Source organism: Pan paniscus, chromosome 18, assembly GCF_029289425.2.
Source record: "Pan paniscus chromosome 18, NHGRI_mPanPan1-v2.0_pri, whole genome shotgun sequence".
Classification (NCBI taxonomy): Eukaryota; Metazoa; Chordata; class Mammalia; order Primates; family Hominidae; genus Pan; species Pan paniscus.
Window position 1 is genome coordinate 34,220,400 of NC_073267.2, and position 24,228 is coordinate 34,244,627.

Sequence of the window (24,228 nt, forward strand, 5' to 3'; positions counted from 1 at the left end):
TTGTTTGCTTTTTTTTTTTTTTTTTCCAGAGACAGGGTCTCACTCTGTTCCCCAGGCTGGAGTGCAGTGGTGCAATCACACCTCACAGCAGCCTTGACCTCCTGGGCTCAAGCGATCCTCCCATCTCAGCCTCCTGAGTAGCTGGGACTACAGGTGTACACCACTGTGTCCAGCTAATTTTCTTTCTTTCTTTCTTTCTTTTTTTGAGAGAGAGTCTCGCTCTGTCACCCAGGCTGGAGTGCAATGGCGTGATCTTGGCTCACTGCAATCTCCGCCTCCTGGGTTCAAGTGATTCTCCTGCCTCAACCTCCCAAGTAGCTGTGATTACAGGTGCCTGCCACCATGCCTGGCTAATTTTTGTATTTTTAGTAGAGACAGGGTTTCGCCATGTTGGCCAGGCTGGTCTGGAACTCTGACCTCAAATGATCCACCCGCCTTGGCTTCCCAAAGTGCTGGGACTGCAGGTGTGAGCCACTGTGCCTGGCCCTAATTTAACTTTCTTTTTTTCTTTTTTTTCTTTTTTTTTTTTTGCAGAGACGAGGTTGGTCCTAGCCTCCTGGGCTCTCACCTCGGCTTCCCAAGTGCTGGTATTATAGGCATAAGCCACTGTGTCTGACCTTGTTTGTATCTTTTGATTGCAAAGCCCATTCTTCTTTTCTTCTTTCTTCTTCTTCTTCTTCCTCTTCTTCTTCTTCTTCTTCCTCTTCTTCTTCTTCCTTCTCTTTCTTCTTTCTTTTTTCCTTCTCCTCCTTCTTCTTCTTCTTTTTTAAGAGATGGGGTCTTACTCTGTTGCCCAGCCTGGACTCAAACTCCTGGGCTCAGTCTTCCTACCTCATCCTCCTGAGTGGCTGGGACTACAGGGGCACACCACTGCACCTGGCTCACAACCCATTCTTGTAAAAGCATGCTCTTATAGCTCCTCTCTCAACTGTGACACCCAGAGCCGTCTCCAGGCCCTCTCCTGTCCCCACCACCTCAGGTCAGTCTAGGCCCTCACTGTCTTTCACTTGGGCCGTCAGCACAGCCTTCTCTCTCTGGTCTTCCCACTTGAACAAAGCCCCTTTCCTTTACATATGTCTTCCTCCCCAGTCCTTAATGTGATTGCCCCCAAAACAAATGTGACCTGCCGGGCGCAGTGGCTCATGCCTGTAATCCCAGCACTTTGGGAGGCTGAGGCAGGTGGATCACCTGAGGTGGGGAGTTCGAGACCAGCCTGACCAACGTGGAGAAACCCTGTCTCTACTAAATATATGAAATTAGCCGGGCGTAGTGGCACATGCCTGTAATCCCAGGCACTAGGGAGGCTGAGGCAGGAGAATTGCTTGAACCTGGGAGGCGGAGGTTGCAGTAAGCCGAGATCATGCCATTACACCCCAGCCTGGGCAATAAGAGCGAAACTCCATCTCAAAAATACATAAATAAATACATAAAAATAAAAAATAAAAATATAAAAATTAGCCAGGTGTGGTAGCATGTACCTGTAATCCCAGCTACTCTGGAGGCTGAGGCAACAAGTATGGTTGAATCTGGGAGGCGGAGGTTGGAGTGAACCAAGATCGTGCCACTGCACTCCAGCCTGGGAGACAGAGCAAGACTCTGTCTCAAAAACAAACAAACAAAAAAATCAGAATGAATAAATGGCATATTCCTGCACCCGTTTTACCCAGGCATAAAGAACAAAGCAAACTGTGAAGGCAGGGAGTTTTGTCTGTTGTGTGTTCACTGCTGGTTCTCCAGTGGCTCCACGGCACCTGGCACATGGTAGGCGCTCAGTAATTATGTGTTATAGGAATGAATGAGTGAATGGCGCACCACTCAAATCTGTCTGCAGCTCTAAAGATGGACACAGGCACACACATATGGCAATTCCTCTCACTGATCAGTGATTTCAAGCTCATTACATTCATGATCACTTATGGGCTACCCAAAGTGAGTCATCTGAATCATGAAGGAACTTCCTATGCAGTCTCCTACCCAGTGCCCCGCACCCTTTTTTTTTTTTTTTTTTTTGAGACGGCGCCTTGCTCTGTCACCCAGGCTGGAGTGCAGTGGCACAATCTCCACTCACTGCAACCTCCACCTCCCAGGTTCAAGCGATCCTCCCACTTCAGCCTCCCGAGTAGCTGGGACCACAAGCATGTGCCATCTCACCCATCTAATTTTTTTGTATTTTTTGTAGAGACAGGGTTTCACCATGTTGCCCACACTGGTCTTGAACTCCTGACCTCAAGCAATCCACCCGCCTTGGCCTCCCAAAAGTGCTGGGATTACAGGTGTGAGCCACTGTGCCTGGCCAAATTTTTAAAGCATTGATATAACCAGGCCAGCCCCTGATCAGAAAATTTCCCTGGTTTCCCATTGCTTATGGGGTAAAGCCCCAATTTCCTAACCTGGCTTTCCACTTTAGGGCATGCCACCTATTCTCACGCACCTTCTACTCCTATCCCGTTATTCCCTGCATTTTCATATCTCCATGCCTTTCCTCGTGTCATTCTTGTCCCCTGGAACTCCCTTCCCTCTAACATCCCCAAGCCCACCTCCTGCTCTTCTATCAAAGTTCAACTACGGTGTCTTTCTTGGCCCTCCTGACGCTAGAGGGAAAGCATAGCCAAATCCAGGCTCAGCTGCTCACTGCCCAAATGCTAAACACGAGACGAGAGTTGGGGGCCGAGCACGGTGGCTCATGCCTGTAATTCCAGCACTTTAGGAAGCCAGGATGGGTGGATCACCTGAGGTCAGGAGTTCAAGACCAGCCTGGCCAACATGGCGAAACCCTGTCTCTACTAAAAATACAAAAATTAGATGGGCATGGTGGCTCACGTCTGTAATTCCAGCTACTCGGGGGTGCTGAGGCAAGAGAATCGCTTGAATCCGGGAGGTGGAGGTTGCAGTGAGCCGAGATCATGCCACTGCACTCCAGCCTGGGCGACAGAATGAGACTCTGTCTCAAAAAAAAAAAAAAAAAAAAAAAGAGTTGGTAGGAGGAAAGCAGGTTTATTCGGAGAGCCAGCAAACCGAGGAGATGGCAGACTAATGTCTGAAAGTCTCATCTCAAAATTTTCAGGCTGGCTGGGTTTTATATATTTATTATTTGAGACAAGCTCTCTCTCTGTTATCCAGGCTGGAGTACAGTGGCACAGTTATAGTTCACTGCAGCCTTGATCTCCCAGGCTCAAGCGATCCTCCCATGTCAGCCTCCGAAATAGCTGGAACTACAGGCACGTGCCACCAACCTGGCTCACTTTTTGATTTTTTTTGTAGAGATGGGGTCTTGCTATGTTCCCTAGGCTGGCCTGAAACTCCTGAGCTCAAGTGACGCCCCTACAACCAGCAGCCCCCCACCTTGGCCTCTCAAAGTGCTGGATTACAGGCATGAACCACCACGCCCAGCCGGTGGGGGTTGGTTATGAGAGGGGGTGGTTATGAGAGGGGATATATGGAAGCTATGCACAGGTTGACTCGAGGTGGGTCAGTGTGTCTGGTCTCGTTGACAGTCTTGAGCAGTGGGCCATCTGGTGGTCTGGCTGGCACTGGTTCGGGTGCAACAGGAATACAGGAGGCACTCAGCATTCTTCCCAGGGCTGGACATGCTGCAACCTTGATTCCCTGCTTAGTTTTTCAAGGCCACTTCCTGGAGTTCTTTATGCCAAGCACTAGTTAAGCATTATTAAAAACCCAGCATAAAAGGAAAGGAGGGGAAAAATAAAAGCAAAAAAGAATAACTGATTTTCAAGATGGGGTGGTAGTTTCTGTCTCAAAAGCCTATTATTTTTTATTTTTTTCAAGACAGTGTCTCACTCCATCACCCAGGCTGGAGTGCAGTGGCGCCATCTTGGTTCACTGCAACTCCACCTCCTGGGTTCAAGTGATTCTCTTGCCTCAGCCTCCCCAGTAGCTGGGATTACAGGCACGCACCACCATGCCTGGCTAATTTTTTTTTTCTTTTTTTTGAGATGGAGTCTGGCTCTGTCGCCCAGGCTGGAGTGCAGTGGCATGATCTTGGCTCACTGCAACCTCTGCCTCCCAGGTTCAAGCGATTCTCCTGCCTCAGCCTCCTGAGTAGCTGGGACTACAGGAACGCACCACCATGCCTGGCTAATTTTTATTATTTATTTTATCTTATTTTATTTATTTTATTTTATTTTATTTTATTTTTTGAGACAGAGTTTCGCTCCTCTTGCCCAGGCTGGAGTGCAATGTCGCAATCTCGGCTCACTGCAATCTCCGCCTCCTGGGTTCAAGCGATTCTCTTGCCTCAGCCTCCCCAATAGCTGGGATTATTACAGGCATGCGCCACCACGCCTGGCTAACTTTTTTTTTTTTTTTTTTTTTTGAGACGGAGTCTTGCTCTGTCGCCCAGGCTGGAGTGCAGTGGCGCGATCTCGGCTCACTGCAAGCTCTGCCTCCCGGGTTCACGCCATTCTCCTGCCTCAGCCTCCTGAGTAGCTGGGACTACAGGCGCCTGTCACCGCGCCCGGCTAATTTTTTTTGTATTTTTAGTAGAGACGGGGTTTCACCGTGGTCTCGAGCTCCTGACCTCGTGATCCACCCGCCTCGGGCTCCCAAAGTGCTAATTTTTTTTTCTTTTTTTTTTTTGAGATGGAGTCTGGCTCTGTCACCCAGGCTGGAGTGCAGTGGCGTGATCTTGGCTCACTGCAACCTCTGGTTCCCAGGTTCAAGTGATTCTCCTGCCTCAGCCTCCTGAGTAGCTGGTATTACAGGCATGCACCACCATGCCTGGCTAATTTTTATTATTTATTTTATTTTATTTTATTTTTTGAGACGGAGTTTCGCTCTTGTTGCCCAGGCTGGAGTGCAGTGGCGCGATCTCGGTTCACTGCAACCTCCGCCTCCCGGGTTCAAGCAATTCTCCTGCCTCAGCCTCCCGAGTAGTTGGGATTATAGGCATGTGCCACCACACCCGGCTAATTTTGTATTTTTAGTAGAGACAGGGTTTCTCTGTGTTGGTCAGGCTGGTCTCCAACTCCCGACCTCAGGTGATCTGCTCGCCTCAGCCTCCCAAATTGTTGGGATTACAGGTGTAAGCCACCGCGCTCAGCCAATTTTTGTATTTTTAGTAGAAACAGGGTTTTACCATGTTGGCCAGGCTGATCTCGAACTCCGGGAGGCTGAGGTGGGAGGATCACTTGAGCCCGGGAGGCGGAGATTGCAGTGAGCCAAGATCACATCACTGCACTCCAGCCTGGGTGACAGAGCAAGACTCTATCTCAAGAAAACACACACACAAAAATGTGAATGCAGCTGGGGTGGAGCACAAACATTGAACCCCTAACAGAATACCATGATCAAACTTTCATTTTGCAAAGATCCTGCTGGTGGCCGTGTGCGGGACCACCACAGATGGCTGTGCCAGAGTGCACTACGTGAAGCAGTACGCCCCAGAAGCACTGCTCACATCCCAGACATCATGTATTTGAATATTTATTATAACAATTATCTGACAGGTGGAGGTACAGTGTCATGAGGAAAGAATGCCTTTAACTAATTTCCACCAAGGTGCAGTCAAGTTGGCAGTAGCTCTGGCTCTGTGAAGGTTGATAGGGAGATCAGTTAGGAACCACCCAGGCCAAAAATAATGAGGCCTGCACCGAGGCCTAAAGGTGGGGATGGAACATCCATTACACAGGTGTGTCATGGGGGGAAATTTGTCAGACACGATTGCAGATTGGAACAGGTGATGAAGGAGGGAGGAGGGTCCTAGATCACTCCTGGGTCTCTTGCTGTTACTGTATGTGGAGTAAGTTTGATGGAATAAGAGAAAGATCTTGGCTGGGCGTGGTGGCTCATGCCTGTAATCTCAGCACTTTGGGAGGCCGAGGTGGGCAGATCACATGGTCAGGAGTTCGAGACCAACCTGATCAGCATGGTGTAATCCTGTCTCTACTAAAAATACAAAAATTAGCCAGGCATGATGGTGCGAACCTGTAATCTTAGCTACTCAGGAGGCCGAGGCAGGAGAATCACTTGAACCCGGAGGCAGAGGTTGCAGTGAGCTGAGATTATGCCACTGCACTCCAGCCTGGGCAACAAGCGAGACTCCATCTCAAAAAAAAAAGTGAAAGATCTTGAAATACATTGCCTTTATAAATCTTACCAGCAAACTACTAGGAAATGTAAAAATGCCATTTATAGAAATCTATAGTACCTGGCAGGGTGCAGTGGCTCACACCTGTAATCCCAGAACTTTAGGAGGCTGAGTTAGGAGGATCACTTGAGGCCAGAATTTCAAGACAAGCCTGGGGAACATAGCAAGACCCTGTCTCTAAGGAAAAAATTTAATTAGTTAAAAAAAAATCGCTGGGCACGGTGGCTCACACCTATAATCCCAGGACTTTGGGAGGCCAAGGCGGGCGGATCACCAGGTCAGGAGATCGAGACCATCCTGGCTAACACAGTGAAACTCCATCTCTACTAAAAATATAAAAAATGACCCGGGTGTGGTGGCACATGCCTGTAGTCCCAGCTACTCGGGAGGCTGAAGCAGGAGAATTGTTTGAACCCAGGAGTCGGAGGTTGCAGTGAGCCGAGATCATGACACTGCCGTCCAGCCTGGGCGATAGAGCAAGACCCCATCTCAAAACAAAACAAAACAAAAAACTATAGCGTTTAAGAATAAATCTTTAAAACATATGTTAATGTCCTTTATGAGAGAAAAGAATTAAATTTTATTGAAAGACTTTAGAGAAGTCCTTTTTTGAAACAGGATCTCACTTTGTCGCCCAGGCTGGAGTTCAGTGGCACAATCAGGACTCTCTGCTCTGCAGCCTTGCGCTCGTGGGCTCAAGTGATCCTCCCACCTCAGCCCCCTGAGTAGCTGAGACTACAGGAACATGCCACCATGCCGAGTAATTTTAAAATTTTTTGTAGAGACATTATGCTGCCCAAGCTGGTCTCAAACTCCTGGCCTCAAGCCATTCTCCCGCCTTGGCCTCCCAAGGCACTAGAATTACAGATGTGAGCCACTGCGCCCTGCCCAGATGAACACTTGCTTTGCTCACCACTGTGTCTCTATCTAGCATCAGAGCATCGTCCTGGTACAAAGAGTGGGGCCTGAATAAAGATTTACTGGTTAATGGATGGATAGGTCAAATGGGTATTCATTCTTTTGTTCCTGAGCACAACAGGTGTAATAGGTCCTGTGCCAGGTGGCACGGGGAGGCAGAGACTAGTCAAATGGGGGCCAGGTGCGGTGGCTCACACCTATAATCCCAGCACTTTGGGAGGCCGAGGCGGGCAGATCACCTGAGTGCCTCTCGAGTGGCTGGGATTGCAGGCACACACTACCATACCCAGCTAATTTTTTTGTGTATTTTTAGTAGAGATGGGGTTTCATCACGTTGGCCAGGCTGGTCTTGAACTCCTGACCTCAAGTGATCCACCCGCCTCAGCCTTCCAAAGTGCTGGAATTACAGGCATGAGCCACTGTGCCCAGCCTCATATGCTGAATCTCTAATCTCCAATGTGATGGGAGTAGGAGGTGAGGCCTTTGAAAGGTAACTAGGTTTAGATGAGATCCCAAGGGTGGAGGATCATGAGGATGATGGGACTCGTGCCATTATTTAAAAAGGAAGAAGGCCAGGCATGGTGGCTCATGCCTGTAATCACAGGAATTTGGGAGGCCAAGGCGGGTGGATCACTTGAGCTCAGAAGTTCAAGAACAGGCTGGGCAACATGGCAAAACCCTTCTCTACCAAAAATATAAGAAAACTAGCTGGGCATGGTGCATGCACCTGTAGTACCAGCTACTCAGGAGGCTGAGGTGGGAGGATTGCTTGAACCCCGGAGGTTGCAGTGAGCCGAGATTGTGCCATTGCACTCCAGCCTGGGCTTTTTTTGAGACCCCCATCTCAAAAAAAAAAAAAAAAAAAAAAAAAAAGGAAGAGACACCAGACACCAGAGCTTTCTCTCTCTCTGCCATGTAATAATACAAGAAGGTGGCTGTCTGCAAACTAGGAAGTGAGCCCTCACTGTGAACAGAATCTGCTCGCAGAATCTTGGACTTTCCAGCCTTTGGAACTGTGAGAAATAAATGTCAGTTGGTTAAGCCACCCCATCTATGGTATTTTGTTAAAGCAGCCCAAACTAACTAAGACATAGTTAAAATTGGTTTAAAATTACTCAAAGGTACCATTCTTTGATATATTACCTTTTAACATTCTTTCTTTTTTCTTTTCTTTTCTTTCTTTCTTTTTTTTTGGAGAAGGAGTCTCGCTCTGTCGCCCAGAGTGCACTCCAGAGTGCAGTGGCGCGATCTCAGCTCACCACAACCTCTGCCTCCTGGCTTCAAGCAATTCTCCTGCCTCAGCCTCCTGAGTAGCTGGGATTACAAGCGCCCGCCACCACGCCCAGCTAATTTTTCTATTTTTTTAGTAGAGATAGGGTTTCCCTATGTTGGTTAGGCTGGTCTCGAACTCCTGACCTTGTGATCTGCCCACCTCGGCCTCCCAAAGTGCTGGAATTACAGGCATGAGCCTCCGCGCCCGACCAACATTCTTTCTTTACCATTATTTATTTAATATATTTTTTCAAATAGGTAGTACTTTCACATAGTACAAAAATCTAAATATTACCAAAAGGGTTCAGTGAAATTCTTACTCTAACAGCTCTACTAGCCACTTTGTTCCCATGAACCACACCTACGGAACCACTTTTATTAGTTTCTTATAAACCTTCCAGAATTTCTTTATGCAGATGTTACCAGAAAGGGGTCTGGATCCAGACCTCAAGAGGGGGTTCTTGGACCTTGCTCAAGAAAGAATTCAGGGTGAGTTGATAGAGTAAAGTGAAAGCAAGTTTATTAGAAAAGTAAAGGATTAAAGAATGGCTACTCCATAGACAGAGTGGCCCCAAGGGCTGCTGGTTGCCCATTTTTATGGTTATTATTATTATTTTTTTTATTTTTTGAGACGGAGTTTCACTCTTGTCGCCCAGGCTGGATGCAGTGGCACAATCTCGGCTCACTGCAGCCTCTGCATCCCACGTTCACACGATTCTCCTGCCTCAGCCTCCCAAGTAGCTGGGATTACAGGCGCCTGTCACCATGCCCAGCTAATTTTTGTATTTTTCGTAGAGACGGGGTTTCACCATTGGCCAGGCTGGTCTCGAACTCCTGACCTCAGGTGATCTGCCCGCCTCGGCCTACCAAAGTGCTGGGATTACAGGCACGAGCCACTGTGCTGGACTGGTTATTTTTTGATTATATGCTAAAAAAGGGGTGGATTATTCATGCCTCCTCTTTTTAGACCATATAGGGTAACTTCCTGACATTGCCATGGCATTTGTAAACTGTCATGACCTTGGTGGGAGTGCTGCAGTGAGGACGCCCAGAGGTCACTCTCATTGCCATCTCAGTTTTGGTGGGTTTTAGCTGGCTTCTTTACTGCAAACTGCTTTATCAACAAGGTCTTTATGACCTATATCTTGTGCTGATCACCTATCTTATCCTGTGACTTAGAACACCTTAACTGTCTGGGATGCAGCCCAGTAGGTCTCAGCCTCATTTTACCCAGTTCCTATTCAAGATGGAGTTGCTCTGGTTCAAATGCCTCTGACATAGATACAAGCAAACACACACACACACACACAATTTTTTTCTTACATAACAGTAAGCATGATACACTTATTCTACACTTTGATATTCAATGAACAAATATTTCATATCTATGCAAAATAAAGCTTCTAATTCTTTTTGACAGCTCTGTACCTGCTGATGGACAAGTTATGATTATTGCAAATACTGGGTGAATTACATTGGATGGATGGGTCATTTCATACATGCGCAGACGTGTTGAATTAAAATTCTATTTCCCCAACCTTTGAAGTTGGTGTGGACTTGAGACTTGCTTTGGCTAACAGAATGTGGTAGAAGTCATGTGCAAATTCTGAGCAAGGCCTCAAGATTTTGTTACTGTTTCCACTTTCACTTTCCTGGAAGTCTAAGGCCATTACGCTAAGAAGAAACCCAGGATGAAATGTAACATGCTGGGAGTGGCTCAACTGTTCCCGCCAACCTAGTCATCAGAGCTAAGATAGCAGACAACAGGTGAGTGAGTCCATCTTGGGCCATCCAGCCCCAGCCGCGGTGCCAGCTGACTGCAGTCACTTATATAATACAAGCCACCCAGCTCCTCTCAGAATCTGGAGAAACAATACATTGTTGTTTACCTCGGTAAGAAAACTCAAGGTTTGGGAGTGGTTTTTTACCCAAGAGTAGCTAACTGATAAAACAGAAATCTCTTTCAGATAGATTTTCAGAAGTAAGATGACTGGTTCAAAGTGTAAATGCTTGCTGGGCGCGGTGGCTCATGCCTGTAATCCCGCACTTTGGGAGGTCGAGGCGGGCAGATCACCTGAGATAAAGAGTTCAAGACCAGCCTGACCAACATGGAGAAACCTCGTCTCTACTAAAAATCCAAAATTAGCCAGGCGTGGTGGCTCATGGCTGTAATCCCAGCTACTCAGGAAGCTGAGGCAGGAGAATCACTTGACCCCGGGAGGCAGAGGTTGCGGTGAGCCGAGACTGCACCATTGCACTCCAGCCTGGGCAACAAGAGTGAAATTCTGTTTCAAAAAAAAAAACCAAAAAACAAAGTATAAATGCAGCTGGGTGAAGTGGCCCATGCCTGTCATCCCAGCACTTTAGGAGGCTGAGGCAAGGGGATCGCTTGAGTTTGAGACCAGCCTGGACAACATAGCGAGACCCTGTCTCTACAAATAATTTTTAAAATTAGCTGGGTGTGGTGGTGTGTGCTTGTGGTCCCAGCTACTTAGGAGGTTGAGGCAAGAGGATTACCTAAGCCCGGGAGATCAAGGTTGCAGTGAGCTGCGATTGTGCCACTGTACTCCCGCCTGTGTTAAAGAGTGAGACCCTGCTCAAAACAACAACAATAAAACAAAATGTAAATACATTTGTAATTTTGATAAACATTTTCTGGCTTGTATCATTTTCCATTCCCACCAACAATGGGTGAAAGGACCCATCTCCCCATAATCTTGCCAAAAGAGTGTTTTGCCAAACTTACATCTGTATATGTGTCTAAGGCCTTATTGTTTTTGTGAACTGTCATGTTCTTTGCCCATTTTTTGTTGAACTACCGGTCTTTCTTATCAATATATGAGAGCTCTTAAAACAGTAGGGAGATTAGACCGTTGTATGCAATAATAGCTGCAAATATTTTTCCCAGGTTTTTTTTTTTTCCCGAGACAGGGGGTCTTGCTCTGTTGCCCAGGCTGGAGTGCAGTGGCATGATCTCAGCTCCCTACAGCCTCTGCCTCCCCAGTTCAAGCGATTCTTGTGCCTCAGCATCCCGAGTAGCTGGGGTTACAGGTGTTCACTACCACACCCAGCTAGTTTTTGTATTTTTAGTACAGATGGAGTTTCAACATGTTGCTTAGGCTGGTCTCCAACTCCTGGCCTCAAGTGATCTTCCCACCTCGACCTCTCAAAGTGCTGGGACTACATGCATGAGCCACTGTGCCCGAACAGTTGTCTTTTGATTTTACTTATGATGTTTTTTGCCATGCAGAATTGTTGTATGTAGACAAAGGTATTACTCTCTTCTTTTACAGTTTCTGTATTCTGAGTTGGAGTTGGAAGGGCCTTCCTCACTCCAGAAGTTATAAAAGATTTTGACCATATTTTCTTCTAGCATTTTATTTAATTTTTTTTTTTTTTTGAGACAGAGTCTCGCTCTGTCGCCTAGGCTGGGGTACAGTGGTGCAATCTTGGCTCACTGCAACCTCCATCTCCTGGGTTCAAGCAATTCTCCTGCATCAGTCTCCTGAGTAGCTGGGACTACAGGGGTGTGCCACCATGCCCGGCTAATTTTTGTGTCAGTGCACTCCACTTAGTAGAGGAGTACTACTCCTTTTAGTAGAGGCGGGGTTTCACTATGTTGGCCAAGCTGGTCTCGAACTTCTGACCTCAAATGATCCACCCACCTCGGCCTCCCAAAGTGTTGGGATTACAGGCATAAGCCGCCGTGCCCAGCCTCTTCTACCATTTTAATATAGTTTATCCAAACAAATTGTATGATCCATCACCTTTACAATAAAGTTCAGGGCAGGCCGGGTGCGGTGGCTGACGCCTGTAATTCCAGCACTTTGGGAGGCCAAGGTGGGCAGATCATCTGAGGCCAGGAGTTTGAGACCAGCCTTGGCAACGTAGTGGAACACTGTCTCTATTAAAAATACAAAAATTAGCCGGGAGTGGTGGGGTGTGCCTGTGCCTGTGTTCCCAGCTACTCGGGAGGCTGAGGCAGGAGAATTTCTTGAACCTGGAAGGCAGAAGTTGCAGTGAGGCAAGAGTGCACCATTGCACTCCAGCCTGGGCAACAAGAGTGAAACTCCATCTCAACAACAACAACGACAAAAAGGAATAGGGCCGGGTGCGGTGGCTCATGCCTGTAATCCCAGCAGTGTGGGAAGCCGAGGTGGGCAGATCACCTGAGGTAGGGAGTTCGAGACCAGCCTGACCAACATGGAGAAACCCCGTCTCTACTAAAAAATACAAAATTAGCCAGGTGTGGTGGCGCATGCCTGTAATCCCAGCTACTCGGGAGGCTGAGGCAGGAAAATTGCTTGAACCCGGGAGGTGGAGGTTGCAGTGAGCCGAGATCGAGCCACTGCACTCCAGCCTGGGCAACAACAGCAAAACTCTGTCTCAAAAAAAAAAAAAAAAGGAATAAAGTTCAGGGCCAAAATTATGACATGAGTGACCCAATTGTAAAATTATGACAGTGTCATCCACGTGGATGGGAAACAGGAGGAAGAGTGGCTGGCTCAGGAGGTTCTCAGCGGGAGGCAATGCTTCCTGTTTGGGACACTTTCAGCTTAAAATATCTGTGGGACCTCCAGGAGGCAAGTGGATTCAAGGGTCTGGAGTTAGGAGAAATTTGGGGCTGGAGATAGGGACTTGCAGGCCAGCATACGGTTATTCAAAGCCACAAGAGTATGTAAATAGTTTGAGGAAGAGAGGGTCTCAGATGAAACTCTAGGGAGTGGTCAAGTTTAAGCCCAAAACATGCCCATGGGGAGAGAGCTATGGGGGTGTATCGTCTCCATGGCCCTTAGGGCTTGGCACAGAAACAGCCTCAGAGATGTCTGTAGGGTTAACTGCAGCCCTTACTTGAGTCCTGTGTGGATATCTTTGGCTGCTTGGGACACAGCTCACAGGGAGAAGGGGAGGAACAATAACCTCGCTGGCAATCAGCCCTAACCCAGCGGTGTGGCAGAGACCTGAGACGGGGACAGGGGGAGGCTCAGTGGGTATAAGTCATCTGCCCCTCCTCCCCCAGACAGTCCAAAGCAGGATATCAATAGGTGGCAGCAGGTACCCAAGGGTAGGTGGAACACGGCCACCCGAACTGGTATTTCCCTGGGATCACAGTGCAGTGGTTAGGAGTACAAACAGTATGGGCCGGGAGCGGTGGCTCACGCCTGTAATCCCAGCACTTTGGGAAGCCCAGGTGGGAGGACTGCTTGAGACCAGGAGTTTGAAACCAGCCTGGACAACATAATGAGACCCCATTTGTACAAAAAAATAAAATAAAATAATTAGCCAGACATAGTGGCACTCGTCTACGGTCCCAGTTACTCTCAGTAAGCCGAGGTGAGAGGATCCCTTGAGCCCACGAATTCAAGTCTTCAGTGAGGCATGATTGCACCATTGAACTCCAGGCTGGGTGACAAAGCAAGACCCTGTCTCAACATCAATAACAACGAAAAAATACAAACTGTGGAGCTCCAGCATCTGGGTTAAAATTCCGGCTGTATCCTTTACTGGCTGTGTAACCTCAGGCAAGTTCCTCAATTTCTCTGTGCCTCCACTCCTTCCTTTATAAAATGAGAACAGTAATAGTACCTCCCTCATAAAACTGTTATGAGATTAAATGAGTTAATAAAGTGCTTATGTTAGTGTCTGGCACATAAAGTGCTTTATAAATATTGAATAAGAAATAATTTCATTCATTCGTGAGTATTTGTCAAGTGGCTACTGTGTACCAGGCACTGTTGTAGGTGCTGGGGGCACAGCTGGGGGTAAGGCAGGTGAAAACCCTTGTCCTGTGGAGCTTACATTCTAGTTGACGGGGGAGCAGTGATCAGACAATACGTAAATTTTTTTTTTTTTTTTTTTGAGATGGAGTCTCGTTCTGTTGCCCAGGCAGGAGAGCAATGGCACGATCTCAGCTCACTGCAACCTCCACCTCCCGGGTTCAAGTGATTCGCCTGCCTCAGACTCCAGAGTAGCTGGGATTACAGGTACACACCACCACATCTGGCTAATTTTTTATATTTTAGTAGAGATGGGGTTGCACTGTGATGCCCAGGCTGGTCTTAAACTCCTGAGCTCAGGCGATCCACTCGCCTTGCCCTCCCAAAGTGCTAAAATTATAGGTGTGAGCCACCACGCCCGGCCAATTTTTTTTTTTTTTTTTTTTTTTTTTGAGACAGAGTCTTGCACAGTCGCCCAGGCTGGAGTGCAGTGGCATGATCTCGGCTCACTGCAAGCTCCACCTCCCAGGTTCACACCATTCTCCTGCCTCAGCCTCCTGAGCAGCTGAGACTACAGACACCCGCCACCCGCCCAGCTAATGTTTTTGTATTTTTAGTAGAGACGGGGTTTCACCGTGTTAGCCAGGATGGTCTCAATCTCCTGACCTCGTGATCCACCCGCCTCGGCCTCCCAAAGTGCTGGGATTACAGGTGTGAGCCACCGTGCCCGGCCTATTTTTATATTTAGCATAGACGGGGTTTCACCACGTTGGCCAGGTTGGTCTCGAACTCCTGATGTCAGGTGATCTGCCCGCCTCAGCCTCCCAAAATGCTTGGATTACAGAAGTAAGCCACCATGCCTGGCCTTTATTTTTTATTAAAAAATTTTTTTCTGAGACAGGGCCCTACTCTGTCACCCAGGATGGAGTGCACTGGCACAATCATAGCTCACTGCAGCCTTTAACTACTGGCCTCAAGCAATCCTTCTGTCCCAGCTTCCCAAGTAGCTGGGACTACAGGTGCGTGCCACCATACCCAGCTAATATTTTATTTATTTAAATTATTTATTTATTTATTTTTTGAGACAGAGTCTCACTCTGTCTCCCAGGCTGGAGTGCAGTGGCGTGATCTTGGCTCATTGCAACCTCTGCCTTCCAGGTTGAAGCGATTCTCTTGCCTCAGCCTCCCCAGTAGCTGGGATTACAGGCGTGCACCACCACACCCGGCTAATTTTTGTATTTTTAGTAGAGACAGGGTTTCTCCATGTTGGCCAGGCTGGTCTCAAACTCCTGACCTCAGGTGATCCACCCACCTCAGCCTCCCAAAGTGCTGGGATTACAGGTGTGAGCCACCGCACCCGGCCTTATTTTTTATTTTGTAGAGATGGGGTCTCACTATGTTGTCCAGACTAGTCTCAAACTCCTGAGCTCAAGCGATCCTCCTGCCTCAGCCTCCCAAAGTGCTGAGATTACAGGCATGAGCCACCATGCCTAGCCCAATATGTAAATAAATTAGCAAAATATATGGTATGTCAGCTCCAAGTGGAGACACAAGAGATGGGTGTGAGCTGGCAAGGCTGATAGCCCTGGCCCTGGTGCACAGTGGGACCCAGAAGATGGAAAGCAGAAGGAAGTCCCCAGATAGGCAGCAACATGGACCCTCTAGCAGAGACATTAGAGCTGCTAAAAGATTCAGAGTAACAATCATCGCCGTCATACAACAGCAGGAAGCACTGACATACTGACATTCCACACCAGGTGCTGTTCTGTTTGCTTTACAAATATCACTTCATCTTTACAGCAGTCCTATGAATATGGTGCTATTATTATTTGGATTTTTCTGTTTCTTTTTTTTGAGATGGAGTTTCGCTCTTGTTGCCCCCAGCGTACAATGGCGCAGTCTTGGCTCACTGCAACTTCCGCCTCCCGGGTTCAGGCGATTCTCCTGACTCAGCCTCTCAAGTAGCTGGGATTACAGGCATGTGCCACCACGCTCGGCTAATTTTGTATTTTTAGTAGAGACGGGGTTTCTCCATGTTGGTCAGGCTGGTCTCGAACCCCGGACCTCAGGTGATCTGCCAGCCTTGGTGAGGGCCGGGCACGGTGGCTCATGCCTATAATCCCAGCATTCTGGGAGGCCAAGGCGGGTGGATCACCTGAGGTCGGGAGTTTGAGACCAGCCTGACCAACATGGAGAAGCCCCATTTCTACTAAAAATATAAAATTAGCCGGCTTGGTGGTGGGCACCTGTAATCCCAGCTACTCGGGAAGCTGAGGCAGGAGAATCACCTGAACCCAGGATGTGGAGGCTGCGGTGAGCCAAAATCACACCACTGCATTCTAGCCTGGTGACCTGGAGAGACTCTGTCTCAAAAAACAACAACAACCAAAAAAACAAAAACAAAAACAAAAACAAAAAAAAATGAGAACTGAGGTATAGAAAGGTTATATAACTTGCCTCCTAGAGTTATTACAGTGGGTGAATGGGCTGGGATTCCAACCCAGGTCGTCTGGCTCCCATGTGGATAGGTCTGGACCCACAGGTAGAGGGGACAAGACAAATTGCCAAGCCTCAGGACTGGGTAGAGCAAGACAGGATCAACAACCTCTCCAGTAGTTGGCTCCAACTTAGCAGGTGTGGGAGACGACCTGTGACAGGGGCGGGAGAAGGCTGAGTGGGGCGGGCAGTCCACCCACTCCTCCCCCAAGACAGTCCAAAGCAATAGGTGACAGCAAGCCCCCAAGGGTGGGTGGAACACGGGAAGCCACCCCAGCTGGTATTTTCCTTGGATCATAGTGTAGAAGTTAAGAAACACACCCCGCCCCCCAACAGCTGCACAGTCTGGAGCGAATATACACGCCCACCACCCATACACCCAAGACCCAATACACTTTTTTAAACTTTATTTTTACTTCTATTTATTTATTTTTAATTATTTTTAAAAAATCTAATTAGAGATGAGGTCTTAGGCTGGGCACAGTGGCTCATGCCTGTAACCCCAGCACTTCGGGAGGCCGAGGCAGGAAGATCACGAGGCGGGAGGATCACGAGGTCAGGAGTTCGAGACCAGCCTGGCCAATATGGTGAAACCCCATCTCTGCTAAAAATACAAAAATGAGCTGGGCGCGGTGGTGTGCACCTGTAATCTCAGCTACTTGGGAGGCTGAGGCAGAATTGTTTGAACTCAGGAGGCGGATGCTGCAGTGAGCTGAGATCGTGCCACTGCACTCCAGTCTGGGAGACAGAGCGAGACTACATCTCAAAACAAACAAACAAACAAACAAACAAACAACAACAACAAAAACAGAGATAAGGTCTTGGCATGTTGCCCAGGCTGGTCTCAAGTCCTGGGCTCAAAGGATTCTCCTGCCTCAGCCTCCCAAAGTGCTAGGATTACAGGCGTGAGCCACTGCACCCACCCTACTTTTTTTTTTTTTTTTTTTTATACAGGATCTCACTCTGTCACCCGGGCTGGAGTGCAGTGGCAAGATCACTGCTGACTGTACCCTTGACCTCAGGGACTCAAGTGATCCTCCTGCCTCAGCCTCCTGAGTAGCTGGGACTACAGGAGAGCGCCAGCGCACCTGGGTAATTAAGATTTTTTTTGTAGAGACAGACGCTATGTTGCCCAGGCTGCTCTCGAACTCCTGGCTTCAAGTGATACACCCTTGGCCTCCTAAAGTGCTAGGATCACAGGCATGAGCCACTGCACCTAGCCTAATATAGTTAATATCCCGTCAAGGCTGCTCAGAGGGCCTGAGAGGAACAAAGGGCTCAGCTCTGGAGAGCTCCACCCCCAGCGCCAATCTCTCTAAATGGCCTCTTTCCTCTCCATATTCCACCACAAGGCTTGGAGTCCAGCTTCCTGTGACCTTAAGTCACCATTCCAAAGCCCTGCGATCTCACCCAGAGACCACAAGTGAAATAATATTATAATCCTGAGAAGTTTAGTGGACCAAGATGGCATGCCATCAAGACGCTGAGAAACAAAGAGGAAGATGGGACCAGGGGGCCCAGAAGACGCTGGAACCTACAGTATTAAAAGCTCAGAGAGGCTGGGCACAGTGGCTCACACCTGTAATCCCAGCACTTTGGGAGGCCAAGGTGGGTGGATCGCTTGAGCCCAGGGGTTTGAGAACAGCCTGGGCAACATGGCGAAACCCAGTCTCTACCAAAAAAATATACAAAAATTAGCCAGGCATGGTGGTGCGTGCCTTAGTACCAGCTACTTGGGAGGCTGAGGCAGGAGGATTGACTGAACCTGAGAGCACACCACTGCACTCCAGCCTGGATGACAGAACCAGACCTGACCTCAAAGAGAAAAAAAAAAAAAAAAAGCCCAGAGGGGAGGGCACCCTCAACAGTTTTCCAGCCCCTTCCACATCCTTCCTAACCTCACTTGATAGTGTTCAAGTCCTACCTTAGGCAAGGCAGAAATTATAGGACCAAGCCGCCAAATGGGGAAATTGAGTCCCAGAGAGAAGTAATGCATTATTTAAGATCCCATGCAGGACTATGAGTCAGGGGTCCAAGAGCCCTTCCACCGTGTGCCACTCAGAGACACAGAGTAGGAGGGGGAAGGGGGTCGGGTGGCAGGGGACAAAAGATGCAGGAGGCAAGCAGCAGTGACTGAAGAGGCAGAGGCTGACATGAAAGACCCAGGAGCAGAGAATCTTTCCTTATCATCTCCAGGGGACACCACTGGGCAGGGCTTGGCCTCCTGAAAAACCCTGCATTCCCTCTGTGGGTTGATCAGGGCACCACTCTCCTACTAGCTGGGGTTTTTTTTGTTTTGTTTTGTTTTTGAGACGGAGTCTTACTCTGTCACCTAGGCTGGAGTGCAATGGCGTGATCTCAGCTCACTGTAACCTCCACCTCCCATGTTCAAGCAATCCTCCTGTCTCAGCCTCCCAAGTAGCTGGGATTACAGGCACCTGCCATCATGCCTGGCTAATTTTTGTATGTTTGTAGAGACAGGGTTTCGCCATGTTGGCCAGGCTGGTCTCCAACTCCTGGCCTCAGGTGATCTGCCTGCCTCAGCCTCCCAAAGTGCTGGGATTACAGGCATGAGCCACCACACCCTGCCTGAGCTGGGTTTTAACAGGAAGAGGAGAAGAGCCAAAACTCCTCACATAGAATCACACAGCACTTGAGAGTTTCCAACCTCATCATCACTGAAGTTTAGAGCAGCCGATACCCATAAAGATGATCTCCCCATCCCCCTACAGTTACCCACTGTGCAGAGGGAGATCCACACTTAGAGACAGGAAGCAATTTCCAGAAGTCCATAGCAACTCAGTCCCAGGAATCTAGGTTTCCTGACCAGGGCATAGCAGAAAGGGTCCATTCCTTTCCTTGCTTGTACCTTCACAGAAGCTTCCTGGACAGAGCCCTGGGGTCCAGGAGACCTGTTATTCATTCCCGGCTATGCTGAGACTTGCTGAGTGACCTTGGGGACTCCTTCTAGAGAATATAAGTTCCACGAGTGCAGGAATTTTTGTCTATTAGTCCTTGATGTATCTCCAGCCCTAGAACAGTGTTTGGCCCATACTATGTGCCCAAAAAATATCCATTAAATGACTGAATGTTGCTGTGCATGGTGGTGCATGCCTGTAATCCCACCACTTTGGGAAGCTGAGGCAGAAGGATTGCTTAAGCCCAGGAGTTAGAGACCAGCTTGGACAACATAGTGAGACCCCATCTCGTAAAAATTTTTAAAAATAAAAAATGAGTGAATATCTAGATAGCCAGGATTAGAGAAGTGTCACAGTCAGAAAGCCTGAAGCCTAAAGAAGACCAAGGAACCAGGGGCTTTATCCTCAGATACATGAAAGCCTGAAATTCTGTCCACAAGTATTTATAGAGGGCCCGTAATGTTCTTGGTACTGAGCTAGGAACTCCCCAGATTCAGTTAAGAACAAAGTCATTACCTGGACTCAGATGCAAGGCAGGGGCTGGGGGGGTGTGAGTGGCAGGGAGGCAGCGTGATCAATACAAACACTTTTCTTAGCCTGAGCTGCCCTGACATGGTCTGACGGCTCACAAGGTGGTGAGTGCAGCCGGGCTGCAGTGTTCAAGGAGGGCGCCGGCTGGCCGCCCACCTGTCAGAGGCTGCGCCAGAAGGATGCGGAAGAAGAGATTTCTGCCTTGGCTGAGGTCACTTCCCACCCCCAGATTCCCTGCCCACACAACCCTGCAATTTTCTGACGCTGACGACTCGGATCCTATTATTTCCCGATTTTCAAGGTCCCATGATGCTGACAGCCCCAAATGCTAAGTCGTCAGTCCGCCCACGCCCCTGGACCCGAAAGCAATAAAGGCGAAGTCAGCAAGGGTCCTACCACCCACTGCCTCGAAAGGCCTCTGGGGGTGGTCGGCGCGCCCCTCCCCACCTCGCGGGGGCCGTGTGGGCGTCGCTCGGTCGTTGGGGTGCCGGGGACGTCGTGATGAGAACGGCGTCCCAGAGACGGCGGTGACAGAGCCGGGACACGTGACAGTCACAGGGTCACATTCTGCGGTCCACGAGTTTGGGACCGGGCTGGTCACGTGACGCGGTGGGGGCACCATGGGGTGATGTGAGATGCGGGTGTCTCGGATTACGTACAAATGACGTATTCCTACCCCTTTTGGCAACCACATCTCCGTTGGAAGATGCAACGGTTCCGGTGACGGTAGCAAGTTCTCGCGTCCAGGCATCTCCGCTTCCGCTCGGGGCGCAACAACTTCCGACTCCACCTTCCCAGCCTCGGGCAAGGAAGAGACGCGACCATGTGCGCATGCCCCGAATTTATCACGGAGGGGCGGGGCTGAGGCTGCGGGAGCTGGAGGGGGGAAGAAAAGGGAATTCCAACCTGTGGAACCTTGGGGGGTCCCCGGGGTCGGCGCCTTCCCATTGACTGTGGGCGGTGCAAGGGACGGAGCCTCTGGCGGCTCGTGGGGGTGTTGGGGTCCGCAGGGGGAGGGAGGGGAGTGTCAGAGTGTGAGCGGGGTACGGGAATTCCAAATTTGAGGGCCTCCCGGCTCTGGCGCCGGGGAGGGAGAGCTCAGGCCGCCATGCGGGACAGGACCCACGAGCTGAGACAGGTGAGACGCCAGAGCAGCGGGGATGGGGACGGGCGGACGAACTGGAACGCAGGACTTCTGGTCTTCGGGATAGGGAGGGGTGGCTGATGGCCAGGAAGGAAAGTCCCGGAAGCCTGTGGGTCCTGCGGGGTAAGAGCCGCAGCGAAACGGTGGTGCCAATGACTCCGGGCCTGGCAGGGGGATGACAGCTCGGACGAAGAGGACAAGGAGCGGGTCGCGCTGGTGGTGCACCCGGGCACGGCACGGCTGGGGAGCCCGGACGAGGAGTTCTTCCACAAGGTAAGGGGCTGGGGTCTCCGCCTGGATTCGCGAGGGTGTAGGAGGACCCGAGGAGTAGCGTGGTCTGGAGTACTCCATATCTCTTTCAGCCCTCTCGGTCACCCTCCCCAGGTCCGGACAATTCGGCAGACTATTGTCAAACTGGGGAATAAAGTCCAGGAGTTGGAGAAACAGCAGGTCACCATCCTGGCCACGCCCCTTCCCGAGGAGAGTGAGTGAAACCCCGGCTGCAGGGCGCATGCTCCGCCCCAGGGATTGTGGGGGTTGTAGTTCCATGCAGGTGGTGGCCAGAGTGGTTTGTTGAGGTGGGGGCTGCTGTTTGGGAGTCTTGGCCTTCTCTTATTCAGGCATGAAGCAGGAGCTGCAGAATCTGCGCGATGAGATCAAACAGCTGGGGAGGGAGATCCGCCTGCAGCTGAAGGGTGAGCTCCTGGGACCTCAGACAGATCCTTCCCTCTGATCCTGCCCTGTTGTTGGTATATCTGGGGAGTGTGTGGCCCAGAGAAGCCAGTGATATATCCAGGTCACACAGCAGGCCTGGGTCTAGCATCTCTGTCTCCTGGCCTCCAGGCCATTGTACTCTCCACAGCACAAGTCCGCCTCTCAGGTTCTTTTATTTACAATGAAACCATTTACTTACACAGTTATCGCTGCCCACTGGGCATTCTTTGGGCAGGGAGATGGAGTTTTGTTAGGTGGCCTCTGCATACCTATGGGAACTCAGTGATGTAATGCAAAGAAAAATAAACTTACTTTCTCCTCTTAGAGGCTCAGCCTTAGTCATTTTATGATAAATTATATTTCCCTAAAAATCCTATGGAGACAAGTACCCCCAATACCCCTGTGTCTTCCCACAGCCATAGAGCCCCAGAAGGAGGAAGCTGATGAGAACTATAACTCCGTCAACACAAGAATGAGAAAAACCCAGGTGGGTTTTTTTTCTCAGAAATGAGGACATTTCAGCAAATGTTTCATGAAGTATTAGATGACAGGTGTATGAAGGAAGGGCCTGCAGAGATCATGGAGTCCAATTGGATGACTTTTCCACATGGGGAAACTGAGCTCAGAGAGAGAAAGAACTTGCTCAAGGTCAGGAAGCCAGGTCTCCTGATGCTCAGTCCGGTTATAACACCCTGCTTTATTTTCTTCCATTCAATAAGAAGTTACTGTGGCCCCAGACAAGACCTAGTCTTGTCTGTGGGACACATGTTTTCTTTTCTTTTTTTGCCTCAGCCTCCTGAATAGCTGGGATTACAGGCGGACACCACCATGCCCAGCTAATTTTTGTATTTTTAGTAGAGACTGGGCTTCACCATGTTGGCCAGGCTGGTTTCGAACTCCTGACCTCAGGTGACCCTCCTGCCTCGGCCTCCCAAAGTGCTGGAATTACAGGCGTGAGCCACCATGCCCAGCTGGGACACATGTTTTCTGGGAGTCAAGATGAGGAGTTAGGGTTCAATAGGGGATAAAGACATTACTCACGTGGGACCTGGTGGCTAATGGCGCTGCCCAGGGAAGGAGAGTGAGAAGTCATAAATGACTGGCAGGTTTCCTATCTATGTGACAGGGACATCCTTAGTCCCACAGGTGGAATTCAAGAAGTCAGGAAGAGGAACTCCCCTGGTGTGATATCTTATTTTTTTAATTATTATTATTTTTTTGAGATGGAGTCTCACTCTGTCCCTCAGGCTGGAGTACAGTGGCACAATCTTGGCTCACTGCAACCTCCACCTCCTTCAAGCGATTCTCCTGCCTCAGCCTCACGAGTAGCTGGGATTACAGGTGTGCACCACCACACCTGGCTAATTTTTTATATTTTTGGTAGAAATGAGGTTTCACCTTGTTGGCCAGGCTGGTCTCGAACTCCTGACCTCAACTGATCCACCTGCTTTGGCCTCCCAAAGTGCTATGATTATAGGCATGAGCCACCGCGCCCGGCCCCTGGGGTGATATCTTAGTAAGGAGATTTGCAGTGATCTGACTGGCCCTCTCTGGGTCCCCAGTGAGGAGGATACCAGGAGGTCAGGGTTGGAGTAGTTGGGCCCAGGGCTCAGCAGGGACCCCAGATTGAAGATGGAGCAGCTTGGGCATCTTGGAAGGGTGCAGCTGGAACCAGGAAAGCAGATGTATCTCTGGAAAAGGAACTCCAAGGAATGAGCATATTTAAGGCCTCAGAAGAAGGGGCAAGGCAGAGCAGATGCCCCAGAGCCAGTGTTTCTGGGGAAGCCCGTGGTGGTGATTGGCATGAGTGGTCGAGGGTCCATGTGGGCCTGTTGCACCTGTTTCGCCCAGGCAGCATGTTCATCTCTAGGCGTAGGAGCTGTGGTGTAGGCAGCGAGGTTGGCATTCAGCAAGCATTCAGCAGTTACATATTGGGTGCCTACTGTGTGCCAGACCTTTTTGGAACTGTTTAGGATACAGCAGTGAACCAGTGATCCCTGTCCTCATGGAACTTCCCTTCTGGTGTAGACAATCACCATAATAAATAAGTGAATTATTTAGAACATAATAAGCATTAAGGAAAAAAGAGCAGGGGAAGAGGGACTAAGCATGCTGGAGGAGGTAGAGTTGCAGTTGAAAGCAGGTGGAGGAAGCTTCGTTCAGAAGGTAACATCTGAACAAGAGACGTAAAGGTGTTTGCTGGGAATGAGCATTCTAGGTAGAAGGAAAAGTGAATGCAAAGGCTTAAGCTGAGAGTGTGCTTTGTCTAGGGAGGGGTAAGTAGACCAGTGTGGATGGGTGGAGGAAGGGAACAGTAAGAGGAAGTAAGATCAGAGAGGTCATGGGAGAAGGAGAGATCATAGAGGGCTAGCCAGGCACCGTGGCTCACGCCTGTAATCCCAGCACTTTGGA

General features: G+C 49.4%; 1 protein-coding gene and 1 long non-coding RNA gene across 8 annotated transcripts in view; one reads left to right on the forward strand and one right to left on the reverse strand.

Moving 5' to 3' along the window:
• Positions 1-20,539, reverse strand: LOC129394129 (uncharacterized). The gene is made up of 2 exons (XR_008621309.2): positions 20,406-20,539; positions 1-16,661 (listed from the first exon to the last, which is right to left on the reverse strand). It is a non-coding gene; the product is annotated as an uncharacterized LOC129394129 (long non-coding RNA).
• Positions 18,602-24,228, forward strand: part of STX4 (syntaxin 4) — an 18,513-nt gene continuing 12,886 nt past the window's right edge. For 3 of the 7 annotated variants that reach the window (XM_034940036.3, XM_034940032.4, XM_003807483.6), the window contains exons 1-5: positions 20,797-21,096; positions 21,274-21,375; positions 21,487-21,586; positions 21,723-21,797; positions 22,233-22,303. In XM_034940036.3, coding sequence (XP_034795927.1) covers positions 21,067-21,096; positions 21,274-21,375; positions 21,487-21,586; positions 21,723-21,797; positions 22,233-22,303 — 378 coding nt within the window. In that variant the 5' untranslated portion in view covers positions 20,797-21,066. The other 4 variants (XM_034940033.4, XM_034940035.3, XM_034940037.4 and 1 more) reach the window with 4 other exon arrangements.